This window comes from Aulonocara stuartgranti, assembly GCF_965226115.1.
Source record: "Aulonocara stuartgranti genome assembly, chromosome: 11".
Lineage (NCBI taxonomy): Eukaryota > Metazoa > Chordata > Actinopteri > Cichliformes > Cichlidae > Aulonocara > Aulonocara stuartgranti.
This window is the reverse complement of record NC_138947.1, coordinates 30,597,461-30,612,532: the sequence shown is the minus strand read 5'-3', so window position 1 is coordinate 30,612,532 and position 15,072 is coordinate 30,597,461. Positions and strand designations below refer to the sequence as shown.

Sequence of the window (15,072 nt, the reverse complement as noted above, 5' to 3'; positions counted from 1 at the left end):
CTGAACTGACAGGGGGCTGCTCATACCTGTAACCGTATATCCACACGATTCAGGGCTGCCCATTACTGACGATCATGACGCATTATGCGAGGGATTAAATTGTGTAGCTGGTCAAAATAGGTCTAACTTGAGTACTTCATGTGCAGCTGGATAGTCCCATCAGTGATAAAGCACTGTATTTTAATTCTTGATCACTGAATTGTGTATCCAAAATAAAACATTAACTTACAGAGTATTGAATGAAGCTGTCTAATAGAGGCATTGGATTGGAGTAATTACCTGGGATGATGTGAAACACATGTTATTGATATACAAATTTAGCTTTATTTTAATAGATTCTGTCTGTTTGAACTTTTTTTTGACTCCAAAAACAAAATAATAAAATCACTCCTTCCTTTGTTAAACTGGACATGTGCGACCACTGGTTAGGCCTAACAAAAGGACAATGCTGTGTTTAAATGGGTCATAAGTCAGAGGGCTTAGGAAGCACTGATGCAGGACTAATCATTTCTACTGTTTGTCTGAAGAAGAAAAAAAAAGATGATCCTAAAAGCATTTTTGTCATTTCTGTTGCCAATGTCAAGCTAACAGGCCCTTGTGTGTGTGTGTGTGTGTGTGTGTGTGTGTGTGTGTGTGAGAGAGAGATGCCAACAGCACCTTACAAGCTAAATCAATGAAAGGGCCAAAACCCAGTGAGAGCCACAGCACTATTAACTAAACAGGTCAGGGAGTCAACCGTCACCTAATTTTGAGGTTCCTGAGCCTCAGACCAAGATGGGACGTCAAGGTGCTCCACGCACTTATCTGGGGAGTCCCTTTTCTGCAAGGGTAAGGCAAATGGCTGAGTCTTTGGTGGCATTCAACTTCTTGACCTTTGCGCCTTTAAGCGGCTTTGCTACTTCACCGCACTCTGATCAAAGTTAATAAGTGCTTCATATGTTAATGAAAATTGGTACTCCTCTTTGTGTTCCTACAGCTTTTTAATACCTATTATAGACTGAAACTTTTAATGGAGGTTTTAGGTCCCCCTGACAAGCCCATTTCAGAGAGTGACTACACAGATACAAGGCTAAGCTAAGACCAGAGAGTCACTGCTCAGTGGAGGAACCTTACACGGGAGACCTTATTCTCCGGGAAGCAGCAGAAGATAAAGGCCATGGGATGAGTGGCTGCTTTAAAACCCACGTTCAAGTCCGCACAGGGCTAATTACAGCACGCCATCACATTTGAGAGGGTTTAGTTAATCAAGGGGGGCTCTCTTTTGCCTCCTATAGTCGAGGAATAACACACTTAAACCATTTAATGCCGCCAGGATTGCGTCCCGTTTAATTCAAGGCAGTTTCACATAAGTGGGGTAAATTTAAGCCACTCTGACATTAGTTTTAAACAGATCTAATTGAGGAAGGGATCATGGGAAAGTGGCTACACCTGATGATTGCACACAACTTGGCACTAGGAGAAAAGAAATTTGGATAGTACATCATTTGGGTCTTATGAGGCAATGGGAGACTTAGCTACTGTAAGCTGAGATAGCAAAGTCATACAAAATAAATCGGACTAGTAAGGCTTGTGCATGACAAGGAACAGATTAGAAGTGCTCAGGGAAAGTACTATTTGACATTATGGATTGGTATTTTGTGTTGTCTTTATTCATAAACAGGGAAAGGAGATTTGAGCCCCGGCTCCTTAAACAAAGGGAATACCAAATGGCACTGACAAGGTTCTTTGAAAATTTTCAGAAGTTGTACTACTTTTTTTTTTTCTTGTAACCACCAATACGCGCCATCTATTTCATAGCTGCTGGGTTATTAGAAGTATATGCCTCGCACTTTGAAGTTTGAGTGGGGACACATTACGGAGGAGACAAAGGGTGAAGCGGCCGAGGCGTCTCTGGTAATTGCAATTTCTGAACAATTGCGCCGTTCAACTTTTCCCGGAGAACAAAAGGAAAACATTATTGATACGATTACCGGGGCATAGCCTACCTGAAACATGAAAGATTTATTTTTTTTCCTTCAATAATGTAATCCCACGAGGCACATCAGTTTAGAAGTGTGGAGAAATAATTCTAAACAAATTTCCCTTTGAAAGGAGGGCGAGGAGGCAGACATTCAAAGCATCGGTTCTTCATTAAAAAGTCAAATTTGCGGCATCCGAGCGTCAGTAAGAGCGGGGACACCTGGGGTAGCGAACGCCACGCAACCGGAGGCTAGGAAGAGGCGGCGGCGGCGGCGGTGGGGTTGGGGGTGGAGGTTCTGGGCTGGGTTGCGGTGGTTGGGGGGAGGCGGGACAGGTCTGTCATCTTCACACTGTAACCTGAAGCAGGCCACAAATTAGCTCCTGTGATGGCACGGTGTGACCGAAATGAAACAAACACACAAAGAAGCAGTCTAATTGAATTGGAGTTCAAAGAGGACTCGGGCGCATTTGGCGACGCTGAGGCGCTTTATAGTGCTGGACCTCCGAGCAGTAGCAGGTGCTGCTGAGTGTTCACAGAGCTTTAGCGCCGGCTCAAAGGGAAGCGCTACGCTCTCCAGTGCATTGGTGCACCGTAGCACACCTTCACAGCACTATCACAGAGGGAGAGCCAGTGTTGCTGGTGCCATCTCCATCTCAGATCAAACCACTGCTCTTGGGTGGATTGCTGGGGATCAAATATCAAAAATGGATAGTCTCAACTCCAGGCAGTGATGCGGGAGAAATTCTCAGACGGACACAAGTTCTGCCAGGTTTGATTTGAACATGTTGAGGAATTTTATTAGACACAATTGGCAGGAGTTTAACTTACTTTTTGATGCTCAGCATTGGGGCGGGCACAGCGTATTGTCCCATATTAGGCGTTTAAAAAAAGGAAAAGATGGCTGAACGCTGCATGAGGAAGCCCGCCTGTGAAGTTTCGGTTTTGGCCGAGTGCGGGACGCTCACCTTTGTTGCAGAAGTACTCCATGTCTTCGCAGCTTATGTTCTCAGTCTCAAACTCGGCGGTGAAGTTCTCCTCCACCGAAAACTCATCTTTGGCCAGGAGCTCATTCTCCTCGGAGACGCACTCCTCCTCCTCTTCCTCCAGGCCATCCTCCAGAGGACCTGAGGGAACAGGCACACATATGTACACAGAGACACACACACAGACACACAAGGGAGATGTTCAGCAATTTCATCACACCCTTCAGGCTTTCAAGAATCAAAATCTTGTCTCTCCTTGTTTCCGGTGCTGCAATAATACAAATTCAAAGCACTGCGCAACATTGCATGGTCTAAGCGCCGTATGCATACACGTTCAGAGATTCGTACAGGCTAAAGATAAAGCCACCCCAATAAACACTATTATTTTACCACCGTGCTTCACATCAGTGTTTCCATTATTCCTATTGAAAAAAATCCCCTTGAGACTTTTTTTTTCCAGAAAAACAAGCTGACATGCAGCCAAGGTGAGCGCTGATGTTAATCCCGCTACCTGCAAAACAAAACCTCACACAGATGGAGAGAGGGAAGGAGAGAAGGGGGGCAAGAAAAAAAAGTTCCTTTGCAGACTTTTCACACAGGCATCAGCATGGGAGGAGGAAAGAAAATACTTTTATTAATTTGTTAGCCTTATCACAGGGTACAATGTTGATTTTCCATTTACATTCCATGCCTCCGGGTAATACACCAGTGCAATCTTAAAGGAGACACTTTTCCGTGTGATTAATTTTTTCCCCCCTCTGTGCAATATTATTTCTTTAAATCTAAATGATTTCAGAGGTTTTTTTTTTTTTTGCTTGTAGCTGTACATCTCTTTTGGTATTTGCATATTACCATTTTGCTTCAATCAAGGGTGTTGATGGAATTACTGTACTGCCACCTGAATTGTATTAGTTCTGAAAACATCTCACCCGGCATTTGAATGTTATTAAGATAATACGCATCGCGCACACCTCTCTCCTTTTTCTGCCAAAACATGCCCGCAAAGTCCCCGCATGACATACCAAAAGCGAAAAAGACTGGGGGAGCCCTTCTGGTTTAAGTTTAGTTTAATATTTGAGATGATGCACTCTGAGAAAAACCTGCATAAGCCCCATGAAAAAAACCCAAAAAACACTCCTTGCTCCTTCTCGAGTCGTGTATAAAGTGAACAATCATGTCGAAAGTGCTGCTGTCACTGCCAGCTAGATGAGGATGCTGTCTCTGTTTCTGCCTCTCGTGCATCCACCTAGAGCTCAAACAGAGCGCACTTACATCCTCTCCACACCTTTCAGTCTGTTTGTTCTATTGTAGCAGGAGCGAGCCCCCTCAGCTTTAATAAAGCAATAATTTCACTTCAGAAAGTGGGGCTGGTGTGCCTCTCCTGTTTCTCTTTCTTCTTGCGACGAGTCTCACAAAAGACCCCCCTGATGTCCACAAACTGCTTGCTCTTTTCATTAGTCTTATAAATTACTCCTTTGTAGAAGCCAACATCTGCAGGAGCCCCGGACATGAAAAGAATTAGCACGCGGATCTCTAATAGACACTGCAGAGGCAGAGTGCCGCTTTTAAATTAGGATACAGTTTTATGATCTTATCTGATGCCTTCTGCTGATTCGCTGAGGAGTGAAGTGAGGCGTGAAGTGACTCGATGAGTCTACCATCACTTAAGATGATACTGAGAGATAAATATCGCCGTATCAAGGGGAGATTGTATGACTGGCGGTAAAAGCTCCTGCCAAGGCAATTGAAGACAGTGTGAAAGAAAGCGGGGAAATACATTTCTATACACACAGTGTGTACACATTCCATTACACAGCTGAATAAGAACTGTGTGTACAACTAAACGATTCTTCCTCTGTTGCTGGCAAATACAGCAGCGCCATTGCACCGCGGAAAATAGACCTACAGTGTTGTGTGATAATAAGGGTAAAGGGAGATTAAAGATAAACTTCATGGTCAATAAAACACAAAGATTAGGTAGATAAGATGAGATAGAATTGAGGTTTAATAGACTCAGAATAAGGGCATCTCACTTCCCCACTCCAACAGATAGTAACTAAATGGAGCATTTTCAAACTGATAGAGATACTGGAGGCCTTGCTGAATATGGAAAAATGAAATATTACACCCAGCCTGAGACATTAAAGGGGGTCCGATGGCTACTTCTTTTGGGACTGCGCAGATTGACCAAAGTTTGCTCGCATTCTCATGTGTTTAGTTTATTATACAGTATTCATTGCATGGAGAGACCTGAAATTATTTCAGAGACAGCAATGATAAGAATAATGACTTTCTAAACGACCAGCAGCACACTCCTAACTCATTTTCTGATAGTGGCGTTCCTGCTATATTTAGTTGTGTACTGTTTAAAATCCTGTCACATTCGCTGTGTGACCCACGCTTGTTGGTGCATTTCTATAGGCTCTGCTGACGAACTGGGCCAGAGGAATGTCGGCTGCTTCGCCCTCTTATCGAGCCTCCTCTGGAGTTCAGATGGCCAATGACACCGCGGAGAAAGTGTCTGCGCTTCACTTTGCCGCAGAAAACAACACAGCCGGCTTTAAGTGGTGCGCTCATTACGGCTGATCTAAGCCTGCTAGAGATGCATGTTAACTTTATAGTAACAAGCGATCTTTACCCAACGACAAAATCATCTACCGGTTGACGTAATTAGCGAAGCAGCTTAATTTTAAAGAGTGATCAATCAGAAAATATCACCCCATTTTCTTCCTTTCTCTGTTTTATATCATTTTAAGTTGCACATTTAAGACAAAACATGTCATTTAAAGATATGAAGTCACAGGTTTGTTCCTCTGTAAATATTTGACACGTGGCGACGGGTTACAGGAAGGCTTCCTAACAGGTTGAGAGCCACTCGACTCAACAGTTAATTAGTTTATCATTAAAAATGATCGTTAAAATAATTAGCAGCTGAAGCCCTGCGCTAATTATCTGTAACCTGAAGTGTGGCAGCCTTTCAGAGCACACTTTCAAGTTTGCAGACAAAAGGCTTGGATCGTGAGATAATCGTAGCACAAACGCTGCTATCTGCTCACTTTTAACAGGATCTTTCAGGAGGCTGCACTCTGTCTCAACTTCCTCTCAATCAGGGTCAGTGTCCAGGTATCCCAGCACCCTCCACATCCGCCCTGACACATGCGCACCCTCCAGCCTCGACTGTATCATCCGCATTCATCAAGACTCTTCTTCTGCCGAGAGAGACCGAAAGAAATCTCAGCTCTGTTCAAACAGTCATGCAGCAGGAGCAGCCAATGCTAATAGAGACATTGGTAGCTGAATGCAGGCTTGATCACAGTGGCTCTTTTGTTCATGGCGTGGCCTCTGTCTGATAGGGATCGGCCATGCGGAGTGGAGCTCCGAAGAGGGATATGGTAATGCCCCCACTGAGTCTATAAAATGGGGTGATACTCTGAGACCATATGATGGACAGAGGATTAATGAGTCACAGAGGAAGAGGGGAACAGAGGAGTACGGACTGAGGTGGTGGAATGAGCATATCTTTCAGGAAAATATACTCTGTACTCAAGTCTGTGCCTCAGTGGACTAAAACAGAAAATAGGAAAGAAAAAACACACACACATGTGCCAACCTTGTTCCAAAGCTCACACTCAAAAAAAAAGGAAGACGAAGAAAAAGAGGAGCTCTGAAGAAATATGTGTGTATGTGCAAAACTGTATGAGTGACTGCTAATTTCATGGCATGCTTTTTCAAGCATCCGCAATGTGGGGAGCTTGTGGCCGGGCTGTGATAGCGATACCTCACATTATCAGCAGGCTCCACAGTGTGATGTGTGGATCACAAACCCAGCCTCCTCTATAGCTCCCTAATTAGAGGTGAGGTAATTGAATCTGACAGAACAAAGCGGCAGATCTCTATAAGCATGGAAATCATTTTTGCTCCCACCTATACAGTTTTTCATCCAAACGGTCCATTGAAAATGTGTCCAAGCTGGCCTGGGGATAAAACGTAGCACCTGAGACTAAACATGAATGCATAATGCAGCCCTAAAATCCAACAGGGCCACACAGCTCAACCTCTGCCAGCTCTGCTCCTCCTCGTGACTGGCCCTTTGTGCCAAAACTGATACTGGGCCTTCCTCACTTCCGGGTGAACACGCACACACACATGCAAACTTTTGCGTGGGAGGAAATACAGGAATACACTTTGCCAAGCAGGTTTAGATTCCTGTGATCCTAACCCTCCACAGCTGGAGAAAAAGGAAACGACAACCGTGTGCGAAAACATAAAAACACGACTGTGTCTCATCTTGGAGGATAGGTCGGGAAGGTTGAGAGAGAGAAACGAGAAAGAGAAGGAGGAGGAGGTAGTGGAGAGAGGCAAAGGGAGACTGGGGGCCATCCTCTCTCCTCAGCTCTAATGACCTTTGGGAAGCAGAGGGCTCCCTCAGCCTTGGAGGAGACTTAGTGTATATGTTACAGGGCTCAAGCCACTAATTTAATCCTTGATCACTGTAATGAAATAGATACCATTTACGCAGCTCTTAATAGCTTCATATGCTACAGGAACCCTCAAAGGAATTTTTCATTTCAAGCATCTTTTTTTTTTGTACTGCATAAATGTTACAAAAAAAAAGCGCTTCCTTTTTTTTCCTCCAAGTTGTACACTCTGTGATCAAACTAAATGTGGAGCTAATGCTGTAACACAAGTCAAAAAGTAAATTAGCATTTGCATATTGTCTGTGAATGGCTGCTTGTGTGTAAATGCGTGTGTGTGTGTGTGTGCTGGGAGGAGCGTGGAACAGCTTCAGTGGAGACTGATGTGTTCTCAGAGCCGCAGTCTGTGACCAAGAATAAGCAATGCTATTGTTTAACTTGATTTTCCGGTCGCTAAGCAGTGTAATTCTCGTGATTAGAAATGGCTGCCTTCCTAAATTCGGGCACTTACAATCAACAGTCAACAAACTGCTCGAAAACGCAGCACCCAAAAAAAAAACAACAACGACAACAAAAAAAAGGATATTGTGTGGTGAAAAGGGGAGGGAGGGAGGCTGGGTTTGTTCTAAAGTGGGGGTGGAGGGGGGTGAATGTATTCACATCCTCGTATGACACACGCACAGAGGAAGAGCACACACACTCGTTTGCGAGGCTGCAGCAAAAGATGACAAGGCATCTAAATGTGATCTGATGACATCATGTGTTTAGATGGCCCGCCGAGTTTACATTACTGTACATTTAAGCTTCGTGCAGCAACACTAAGGCACAGCCGCTGGCTAGGAAAGTATCTCCGTCCACAGATTTCTCATGACATCCTGTGAAATCCACATATAAAAAATCTAATAAATAATAATAACAATAAAAGAGAAGGGGTGTGTGTGTATTTTTTTTTCTCAAATACTGTTAACATAATTCCAGTCGAGTATCTTATTCCAATCAGACACAGCTTTGGATCCACGGCATGTTTGCGGAGTTTCTAAGTTCTGTGTTGTTGCGCCCAGTGTTTCTGTCTGGACCGTTGAAGAGGAATAACACGCTCTTACTTCTTTATCCAATGAATTTGAATTGGAATGGCATGAAAACATGCTGGCATTTGACTATGCCATTAAAATGCTGGAGGCACCTCTGAGCGTGCCCGAGGGCTTCAGAAGATGCCAGCCAGTTTCTCTGTGGAGTTAGCTGGGTCCTGCTACACTCTACTGACTTTACTTGCCTCTCTAGAGCTTACAGAGGGACGCGCACATGTCCAAGTGGACACTGGTACAACGTTTGGTCCATAAAAGTCACTGAGCTTGTCTTCCAAGTAATATGGGCTTAGTTAATGCCTCTTTTTGCAGGGTAACATTTGCTTTGTAGGTGCAACGAAGGGATTAAAATGCTGTTAAAGTGGCCAGTGTGCTGGATTTAAGTCCTTCCTGTTACACACTTGCTTCCCTCTCTGGCTGAGTGATTTATTAGTGTCATTCTGTTACTTATAAGGAAATAAAAGTTAACCATGTGCCTGTACACTGCATGTGACAGCTGAAACAAAGCAGGTAAAATATGTGTGGTCTTAATTACTGGTTTATAAGCGAGCTTTTCACTAGAACGTTCACTTTTAATGAAGCCATTGAGTGAGGCTCCTCCAGGGAGCTATCATGGTTAAGTGGGGGCATCCATCTTCAGCCATTGGCTCGTCTGCAGACGAGTGGAGGCTCTGTCTACAGCACGCTCACCTCATATTGGCTCACTTTATCTCCACTAAGTAAAGTCTGTTGGAAGGTGCTAACAGTGGCGAGAAAAAGACTTTTGTCGAGCAGCTCTGATGAGACTCGGGGAGTTTTCATTCTGCAGAGGCACCGGGCACTTGACTGTCTGTTAAGTGCTTAATAAGATGCCTTCGTCTGACGTGGAAAGCATCATATTCATCACATTCAGTGGCCTGCAAGCCCGTTGGGGCTAAAATACTGTAGCGATATTTTAAAATGCTAAAACTGCCTCCGCAACAATTAGCTTTCAGTCGAGCATCGTTTCAAAGAATTTAATGGGGCGCCTTCAGAAAAAGAAAAATGATTACCGTATCAAAAAAGTGTAGATAAAACAATATTTTCTCATCAAGGAATTTCTATGAAATGGATATATCTAAGATGTCAATTTCATTCCAGTGCTATGAAGCATGGGGGGGTGGGGGGGGTGGGGGGGTGGGGGGGGTTCTTTTGCAATAAATTCTTCATTAATTCAATTCTAATTTGCCTCTGGTTCCTATTTCTACTATTGATAGTTCCACTTCTTAATACCTCGGATAAGGGGGGTAGAAAATCATTCCAATAACTCAGTGGAGGCTGTGAGCAGCAGATAGGATCTAAATATTACCAATGCCAAAAGAAGTGTGAAGTCTGATGAACATTTCAAAAGAACAATTCTTTATGGATCAGCTAAATCTTTTCCACTTTTTAATTAAAAGTAAAGAAAATAGAAGTTAATTATCCTGTAAAGATTAGCTGGTGGGCATCTTTCTGTAAATTAGTTCTAATTAAAAGGAAATTGTCAAATGACATTCAAAGCACTGTCCTTTAAAACACAGACCGAGATGGGCTTTTTCTCCCCCTCCTCCTCCTCCTCCTCCTCCTCCCCTTCCTCCCCCACTCTGCCTCCCTCCTAATTCTTGATCTGGCCATGTGAAGCTTCTTGCTGGAAGATTAGGATTCTGCCAGTGCTTCAGACAGCACACACACACACACACACACACACACACACACACACACACACACACACACACACACACACAGGCACACACACACACACACACATACTTTGTGCTCCCTGGATAGCAGGCCTCTAGCACACTGTGAAAAACTACTGCATCAATGAGGAGCTAGGTTGCTGGAGATAAATACTCCTCATTGATAAATGATTGCACTGATTAGCTTCCTTGGAAACAGGCGTAAACTCTTACACTGTATCGGGCTGATATTGGGTTCTAGTAAATTATCAGGCGCTAGCCACCGTCCAGCCCAGTGTAAAAATGGCCAATTTACAGATTTATAGTGATGCAAAAGTTTCCCATATTACCATCAGAGGGATCAAGACATGAACAGCCTTATATATCCAATAGAAGACCAGAAAATTGTGAGAAAAAAGCCTCGACAAAAGGTTTCCCATGTACAAAGTGCAATCCAAAACATTTTTATTTACTATAATATAAAGTCTCCAAATCTTCCAACTGTAAAAATATTGAATGTTTTCATTTTTCAAAACAGTTACATTCCTTCTCTGATCTAGATCACCAGCATCACTATCAGAGCCCCATCTTCCATGTTTCTTCTCTGCCACCGACATAAAAGTGCGCAAACATCTGCACAGAAACGCCACTTAACCAAACCTCCGCTATCATCGCTTCACAAATAAATGATAAATAAATCTCCTGGGGTACATATGTGTGTATGTACGCGTGTACTGTAGCTTTCATCTGATTTCATGTGGATTTCATCATTCATTGTCTGGGCTCGGCTGTTGCTCCTCATGCGCTCGCTGCATTGTATCAAACCGGGGGGGGGGGGGATTCCAGCATACAGTCCGACAGCAAAGAGGGAGGAAAACAGCGCTGAAGCCCCTCCATCTGCTCCGGCTAATGATGATGCTCTCCTTGGCCTGGAGCAGAACTGTGTGAGGGAGATTTACACCCATAATACCCCCGAGGGCTCTGGAGCCGCCACCGCACTCCAAAACACCGTCACTCCATCACTTTCTATATGATAGCTGGCAGAGCAGGTAACAATGGACCAGCAACAATGTCTTTTTGTATTACTGACAAGTGCCTTATTTGGTTGACATAACCTGCCTCTGTGTCTGCGAAGTGGCACTGAGCACACAGGAAAATGGATGACAGCTACACCATTGAGACATTGTGCACTTGCAACAATCACACCACACTATGTTTCTTACAAAAAAAGAAGAACGTAGCAGCGTGTGTGATATGAGGCAGGCAAGACCAGCGCTGACTGAGGGAGCGGTGGCTGTCTTTACGAAACTCTAATTGGAGAGATGGCAGTAAGGGAAATCAGGCATCACAGTGAGGTAAACTGAACAGAGCTGCCTTTTTCCATTTACTCTATTATAAAGGTTTATAAGTTGTAATTGGCCTTCAATTTGGGAGCTTCAGACCCACTATAAACCCCTGTGTGGGCCTAGCCCTGACATCTATCTCCTAAAACAAGTGAGTTAAATGGTGAGAGGCAGAAAGAACGACTACGTGCGAGTGTGTGTTTGTCAGACTGAGAGAGAGAGGGAGAAGTGGAGCGCTGCACTCCTCAGGGATTGTGTTCACACACAGTAAATGGAAGTGGCACAGCTCTGACCTTTGAGCCGCAGCGTACGAGCAAAGTGAAGGCGCTGTCAAAATATTGCTTCAGAAATGACAATCCACCTCGCCAGTCCCGAGCCTTGACATGGCAGGCAAGTGGAGAGGCGTAACCTGCTGATCCCAACATTACAAATGAGGGGATTATCATGACAACAAACCGCAGCTCGACACACTGCATACCCTAAAGATATTCTAGCGTTGCCCCTTATTATCAGCAAAGTCCCACACAGATAGCCAGAGATGACACTCGGGGCAGGCACCCAAAAAAATCGTCACGTGTCAGGATCCCCCCCCCCTCCCATAAATAAAATTTCAAATCGGGCTTTTGCAAAATGACTTCCTCCCATCAGCATCGGCTTGGCTGCCTCGATATTAAACTTAGACTTTCCTAACTTTGGAATTTGGCAGGAGAGCAAGTTCTTTGCATCTTCATTTACACCCGTGTAATACTCGAGTCCACGGAGAATAACTCAATCGTAAAGAATAGCAAAATATCACAAGCAAATTACGAGTGCTCTGAGAGGAAGCTTGGGAGGAACAAAGACAGGCAGCCATAATTATATCTTGGCGTGTATAGCATGTCAATGGGCCACCTTTCGTTCTGGAGGCCATTCCCCTGGGCCCCTCAGGCATCAAAATGATGTCCAAATTATTTTGTGCTCTATTGCAGGATCGCGTGATTATCATATTTACTGCGGGTGCATTATGACAACATCGATGTTTACACCTGTCTCCGTGAGAAGGCAAGGTTTACACTCTGTAATTTAGCAAATGTACAGTATGCATATGAGCTTGTTGGCAGGGATTTAAATTAGGTCAGAAATGGAATACATCAATAGCAACCCATATGTGCATCTTTCTCTTTCTTTTCCCCCCCTCGTCCCTCCCCTCCCCAGCCTTCTTTGCTCAGAAGCTTGGCGATGAAGCAGCTTGACGACTGCAGAAGTGTGATATGTGCAAATCACATTTGCAGATGAGCTTGAAACTCCCTTTTAATATTCAGATATCAGACATTCTGCACTGAGAAGCCCGCTAAGACGCGATTCGGGGGAGAAAAGCGAGATCCGCGTCATTAAGGGAATCGTTAGAGGCTCGGTTTACGTTTTACATATTTCACAAAAATGTACAACCAAGTAAAAACATCACCAGTTATCTGCGATAACAATGCAAATTTTTGTCAGAGAGCACATGAAGATTCTGTCAAAATCCAAAGTCGCTCAGGTCTTTCTTTTCTTTTTTTCTCCCCCCCCCCACCCTTCCTCTCTGGCTTAACACCCCTCAGCTTATTGGCGCTTTGATTTCTTTCATATTTTTTTTCCCCGAGAAGTCACACAGGCTGGTGGAGTCAAAGACGGTGAAAGGTATGTTTGCCACGAGGCACGGGAACACGTGTCCCCACAGCCTGCCAATAGCTCATCAAACACACAGGCCCGTGGATGGATGCGAGCCCGGCTGGCGTTTAGGACGTCTGAACAGCATCAGCTCTGCCATACAAACTAACCGCCGACTCCTGTTTGCTCGCTTCAGTCAAACCCACTGGAGAGCAGCCTCGTTCCCTGACCGCTCCCTCCACGCAATCGCACGGCGGCGACAAAAACGCCACAGCAAGGCTGCGTTTCTTCTCTCCTACCTGCTCCTTTGTGGCATACTGTAGTGCCCTCAATGGCAATTTCGCTACTTTGCACATCCTCAACTTTTTCCCAACCGGATGACAGAACGTAGCCCCTGCAATTCCACCCCCTCCCCACCCTCTTACCTCCTTCATTTCCCCATGTCTTTAGCCCTGCGCCAAATTTGTCTCTGTGCCATTTTAATTACAGCCAAGGCAATCTTTATGGTGGTATTCTGCAAGAACACCAATCTGCAAAAAAGGTGATAAGTAGAACCGCCACCCAGCTTTGGTATCAGTAATAAACAGACACTTAATTGAATAATTTGACCTAAGAGGCTGATCCTGGGAAATAGCATGTTGGAAAAATTATTTTGAATATTGAAGACAAGTTCAGTGTTTTGCATGACGCCTGCAGTGGGGAGGTTGGGGGGGGCACAGTGGTTTTGGCCGGATGCCCGCACAACTCACCAATGTGGGACATGGTAAGTCTTTGCGGAACAGATAAGTGAGCCTTTGGTATCCTGGAAGCACTCAGATGTGTGTGTGTTTTGGAAATAGCGGTGTTGGTGTTGGTGGGGGTGACACGTGTACACACGAGCCCCGCGTGCAGGCGTGTGCGTGCATGTGTCCGATATGTATGAGACGGTTTTGGGGTAGGGGGAGGAGGTGGGGGTGAGGAGTGTGAAGTGTGCCCACTCGAGGTCTGTCTCTAGCTAGCAGCCACATGGGCACATCCTCTGTGCCCCCACCCCCCAACCCATACCTTCCCCACACACACACACACACACAAAAACACACACAGAGCAGCTTTCCGCAGAGCCTTAGAGACAATGACTCGCGGCACCTTCCTGTTTAAGGATAGCTGTCAGAGGATGATGGCTCCGATTCAACACTGCAGCAGGTTTGCACTGAGCTCCCTGATAAAACGAAAAAAGCAAAAGCCTCCACTCTCCTCTCTCTCTTGCTCTCTTTCTGTCTCTCCCCCCTCTCCATCCATGTGTGTCTCTCTCTCTCTCCATCACTCTCCCTCTCCCTCCACAGTTCAGCACTGATTTGACTGCTAGCATAATTTTGCAGAGGAGACTATTTGCAGATGCAGCAGAGTTATCAATCCGAACAGACACACAATCCGGGTCCAATGTCACTTCTCCTCATTATGTTAATGGTTAATACATGCAAATGAAAACATTCCAGCAATTTGATTTCTTTGAAGATAGTTTGCATATTGTCTTAGCCATAATGATGGTACACTTTCTCCCCAGCTTCGATTTATGCAAGGCTAGTTAGTTCATTTTTATCAGCTCTGAGTTCATTTCTAGGGCTACTGGAATGTGTTTTCCCCTTCCCCTCACTATTTAACTAATTAGGATTCAGGTACCATAAGCAGATTTTTCACGCTATTGGTGTTTTTCTTAATTAAGAAACAAATGAATTCTCCCCAGCAAAATAGATGGAACAACGGGATAGGGTGCCAGGGGCCAGATGCGGCGCTTCTTAATTAGAAGTCACTCCATTGTCTGAGGTTTTTTAATGAAGCCCCAATCTAAATGGATATCAAACACACACACACACCGGCCATTTAAAATAATAAGGAAAAAAAGATAATGAAAGACAAAAGATATGTACTGGCAGCCCCGGCTCACACCTCCAGTTCAGTGCATGCAGTGCTCTCGTCACCTCTGGATGAGCCCTATTAAAAC

General features: G+C 44.6%; 1 protein-coding gene across 3 annotated transcripts in view; it reads right to left on the bottom strand.

The window, feature by feature from the left end:
* zfpm2a (zinc finger protein, FOG family member 2a) overlaps positions 1 to 15,072 on the bottom strand; it is a 121,886-nt gene that overhangs the window by 86,937 nt on the left and 19,877 nt on the right. For all 3 annotated transcript variants that reach the window (XM_082552339.1, XM_082552338.1, XM_082552340.1), the window contains exon 3: positions 2,926 to 3,084. In XM_082552339.1, coding sequence (XP_082408465.1) covers positions 2,926 to 3,084 — 159 coding nt within the window. The remainder of the gene's footprint in view (positions 1 to 2,925; positions 3,085 to 15,072) is intronic.